The 4,680-nt window shown below is 38.7% G+C and overlaps 1 protein-coding gene across 1 annotated transcript; it reads left to right on the top strand.

The window, feature by feature from the left end:
• The first annotated feature begins 582 nt into the window (after positions 1–582).
• Positions 583–3,749, top strand: barhl2 (BarH-like homeobox 2). Its single transcript, XM_030791949.1, has 3 exons — positions 583–1,126; positions 2,311–2,536; positions 3,437–3,749. Exons 1-3 carry the CDS (start codon positions 583–585, stop codon positions 3,747–3,749), a joined length of 1,083 nt encoding a protein of 360 aa, XP_030647809.1.
• Positions 3,750–4,680: the final 931 nt, after the last annotated feature.

The following is a 4,680-nucleotide window of genomic DNA, read 5'->3' as shown; positions in this document are numbered from 1 at the left end:
CTCAAAATTGTCACGATGAAGTAAAATCTCCCTGATTGGTTAGGATGCAGGTGCCGTCATGGTGTAACCAATGGCAGGAGAGGAAAGGAACACGCGAAGTATGTTATAATAAAGAAGAAAATATTGGTTCCCCTTCGCTGGGGCCGTGACGTCAATGTAGGAAGTCATTGTAGAGCAACACTGGAACGATTACTAGCAAAAAGGGAGCGTGATGTCGAGGAGCTAGCCCTCAGAATCCCTCCACACCTCAACTTTGAGAGAAAGTTCAATAACCATAACAAAAGGACGTGGACTACACAGAAGCACAGCTTTCCAGATTTCACGTTGAATGTAACAACATCTTGGAGCGTACTACCATTTCATCGCTTTCTAATATACAAAACGAGGATTTTGTTTATGTTTTAGCTATGTTTATTTTTTATTCCTCTGCCTTTTATTGTTTTTAATTTTTTTTCCTATCTGGGTTGGTCTGTATGTGACAGCGTTTTCGCATTGTCGATCATTTTTACTCCTGTATTTTACTTCTGATTTACATGGGAAAGTTGTTATGAAGACTCCTTAATCGCCATCCTTTTTCTTACTATGGAAGGATCCAGCGGGTCTAGTTTTGGAATAGACACTATTTTGTCCACCACCAATTCTGGTAACTCTGTACTAATGAACGGAGATTTTCGCCTCAGTGACAGCAGGACAGCGGATTTCAGGAGTCAAGCGACCCCCTCACCATGTTCGGAGATAGACACAGTAGGAACAGCCCCCTCGTCCCCAATTTCGGTTACCATGGAGCACCCCGACCCGCATCTGCTGCAAGACAGCCTTCAGCATCAACATCACCACCACAACCAGGCGCAAAGTTTGCAGCTCTCCCCCCAGCCCCAGCAGCTAGGGGCGGCCGGTTGTGCTCCGAGGACAGCCACTTCCTCATTTTTAATCAAAGACATTTTGGGCGACAGTAAACCGCTCGCAGCATGCGCACCTTACAGCACCAGCGTCCCGTCCCCTCATCATACCCCTAAACCGGAGAGTGCCACGGCTGCGGACGGTTTCAGGCCAAAACTGGAGCAGGATGAAAACAGAAACAAGTTGGATAAAAGGGATGACCTACAGAATGACATAAAATGTAACGGTAAGACCTCTATTTATTAAATGTCTGTGGAGTGTAACATTTGTGTTTTGTCTTTTACTGGCATGAAGGTATCTGTTAAAAGATGATGTAAATATTTCAGAATGTTTTCTAAATCCATTTAAAGGCCTGCCTGCATTGGAAAAGTATAAAAACTACATAAATAAACACCGAAATAAAACAAAATGTAAGTATCATGCCTGAGACAATCAAATAAATGACAAATGCTAAATTAAGCATTTATTTAATGTACATATAATTACATATATTTATTTACATATAAGCATTTACAGGCCTTAAAGTAAATTACAGATCACTGCACCCAGTTTAATAGACTATTCAGATTTTTAAAAAATATGTGTCACATTTGGATGAGACATTTAAAAATTTATTGGGAATTACTGAAATACCGGGAAGCTATAATACGTAGTAATATTAAACCACCTAAACCGAAGACACATTTCCAGTAGCTATTCTATTCTATTCTATTCTATTCTATTCTATTCTATTCTATTCTATTAATGCAAAGCAATCTATTTTGTCTGGTTTTTCATTTGTTCTGAGACTCCATATGGATATTTGATATGAAAATCAATAACGCCTTTGATCCTATTTGTTAATTTCAGTTTTTTTTTTCATCCAAATAAGAGGGAGAGTTTAAATCATAATATTGGATACTAGCGTTTAGGTTTTGTGTTATTAGCATAACAGCACGGAAAACAGATGTATGGCCAGGCGATTTTTCCCGGTGCGGGAGCCTCCCTAGTGGGTCAATTAGAGAGATGATTGTTCTTCCTACAGGGGGGACCATGAAGCGCCACAAAACCTGCTTCGAATAGAGATGGATTGACATATCGATTCTCCACTCTCTCTGAGAAATATTTTAGTTGACAAATAAAACCAAATTGTTTCCTTGACCAGTGCAATTTTTCTTTTATCGGCCTTGGCTTTTTCGTTTCTGTGTCGCCCTTTTCTGCATGTTACATTATAATTTCTACCTTTCTGCACAGTTGATCATATCACATCATACAATCAATCAAAACGCAGTAGAGCAATTTGGCATATTTGACAATAACCTATTGAGTGGACAACACTTTTCGTTAAATATGAACTGTTCTTACATATACTTGAATTTACTCCTGAGCTGAGTATTTGTATGTGCTCATATTATTTCCCGATTTTAATAGGAACGAAAGAGGAAGGTGACCGGGAAATCTCGAGTTCCAGAGACAGTCCACCGGTTCGGACGAAAAAACCTCGCAAAGCTCGCACGGCCTTTTCCGACCATCAGCTCAACCAACTGGAGCGCAGTTTCGAGCGCCAAAAATACCTCAGTGTGCAGGATCGCATGGACCTCGCGGCAGCCCTTAACCTCACTGACACGCAGGTGAAGACCTGGTACCAAAACCGACGGTAGGTGTTAACATTAATTTATTGTGTTAGGAATAATAATAATAATAATAATAATAATAATAATAATAATAATAATAATAATCATCACAAAAATAATGCGAATACATAAAATTCCAAATTGGATAATTTTGCGGTCTTCACGTTTTATTGCTGCATTATCTAAGCATTTAGGCTACGTCGAGATGACCACCGCTTTGCCTAATTTCTGCTTTTGTGATTCATTCGGAAAGTTTCTTGTAATTGTTTGTAATTTAATCTGCAGAAGTCTTAACCGGCACAGTTTAATTCTGACCTAGTAGAGGCTATTCTACGGTATTGCAGCTTACATGCTTAGAACAGCCTGAGTTTTGTCGTTCTAAATAAACATAAATTCGGACATAAATATTTTTCTTGTTTTTGTTAATAAAAGATGTGTTGCCTCTCCCCTTCACCTGCGCGAGATAACAGCCCATGCATTTATTTTACATTTCGTTGCAATTTCATTACGGAAACAAAATGTATTTCAATTTTTGCCTCCCCTCATTCAAATCTGAAGTTATTCTTGATACAGTGCAACACTTTAATAATTTTGTTCTCTCTTTTACAGCCGAAAAGGCTGACTTTATCGTCACAAACAGAATGAGTAGATAAAAATAAATGCAACGATGAAACGGTCATCGTTATTTACCATATTGCTTGAATACAGAGTTAAAAAGTACTAAATATGTTCATTAGCCTATATTTAAAACTAACATTCAACACTCATGTTCTTTCGTTCTCTTACCCTAATTACAGCTAGGCCTATAACCTGCGATTCCTGCTCCAAATAATTAGGCCTACCCAATTAAGGGCCCGCTTGGGGATTTGGTGAAGCCTGAACTGGTTAAATAATTGATTTGGTGTATTTTGATCTGATTTCAGGACGAAATGGAAGAGACAGACAGCGGTCGGATTAGAACTCTTGGCTGAAGCTGGAAATTATTCCGCCTTACAGAGAATGTTCCCATCGCCCTATTTCTACCACCCGAGCTTATTAGGTACCATGGACAGCACGACGGCAGCTGCTGCTGCGGCTGCGATGTACAGCAGTATGTACCGGACTCCGTCGACGCCGCATCCCACTCTTCAGAGACCGCTTGTCCCAAGAGTACTCATTCATGGCCTTGGACCAGGAGGGCAACCCGCACTAAACCCTCTGGCAAACCCCATTCCCGGTACGCCGCACCCTCGGTAAAACCGTCAAAAGTCGTTGAGAGACAGTTAAATCACACGAAATGTGAGGGACTACACTGATCCTTGAAAAGACGACTCCCCCACTTCCCAAAAGACGACTGAGAGACAATTTTATTGAAGAAAAAGAAGTAATATTTAATATGGACCAGTTCTGGGGTTACTAAATCAGGCTAGCCTACACGAAGGCCATGACAGTAAAAGGACTGCCCATATGTCTGATTGTTTGTTTGTTTGTTTGTTTGTTTTTTGTACAAATACACTTATACTAGTAAATAAACTTATAAAGTTTATTAGATGGAAAGAAAGGGTTGAATAAAGACGGAATGATAAAAAATGTCAGACACTTCTTTTGAGAAGCTTGGGCGAAAATAGGTTTCCACAAACTATTGAATAGGCAATATCAGTCACGTTATGCGAACAACAACAACAACGACAACAACAGCAACAACAACGATGATGATAATAATAATAGTGATAATAATAATAATAATAACAATAATAATAATAATAATAATAATAATAATAATAATGATTAGTATTATTGAAAGACATTCTTAAATCGGATATTTTAAAACTAGACAAATTTCAGTTATGTCTTTTGCAACGGAATTTCAATTTAAAATAAAAATTCTTAGTCTATTTCTATTTAAAAATTTTACTTATCCATTACCCAGGTTAGTGACTTAATTACTCTCCTACAAACTTTCAGGATTTTTGGGGGGGCCTCTTTGCACTTTTTGCACGTATTTAAAAATCCAAACTGATTAGCATAGAGGTGTATTCAAATAGAACTAGAGTCCTGCACACACACTATACGCATATTTAGCAGCTTTCTAACGATGACAATAAATGGCTTGATGAGATGGGAGGCTGGATTACCCTGGGAATGGAGAATGTGCTCCTAACTTAGCAGCTGTTCCGTGGGAGAAGAA

The sequence above is a fragment of the Chanos chanos genome, chromosome 14 (assembly GCF_902362185.1).
Source record: "Chanos chanos chromosome 14, fChaCha1.1, whole genome shotgun sequence".
Lineage (NCBI taxonomy): Eukaryota > Metazoa > Chordata > Actinopteri > Gonorynchiformes > Chanidae > Chanos > Chanos chanos.
The sequence above is the reverse complement of the archived record's forward strand: the minus strand, read 5'-3'. Positions and strand labels throughout refer to the sequence as shown.

Bases quoted from the DNA above. Each gene is read 5' to 3' on its own strand.
- barhl2 (XM_030791949.1), top strand. From the start codon at position 583: ATGGAAGGATCCAGCGGGTCTAGTTTTGGAATAGACACTATTTTGTCC. The intron at 1,127-2,310 runs GTAAGACCTCTA...CGATTTTAATAG, and splicing joins GAATGACATAAAATGTAACG to GAACGAAAGAGGAAGGTGAC. The intron at 2,537-3,436 runs GTAGGTGTTAAC...ATCTGATTTCAG, and splicing joins ACCTGGTACCAAAACCGACG to GACGAAATGGAAGAGACAGA.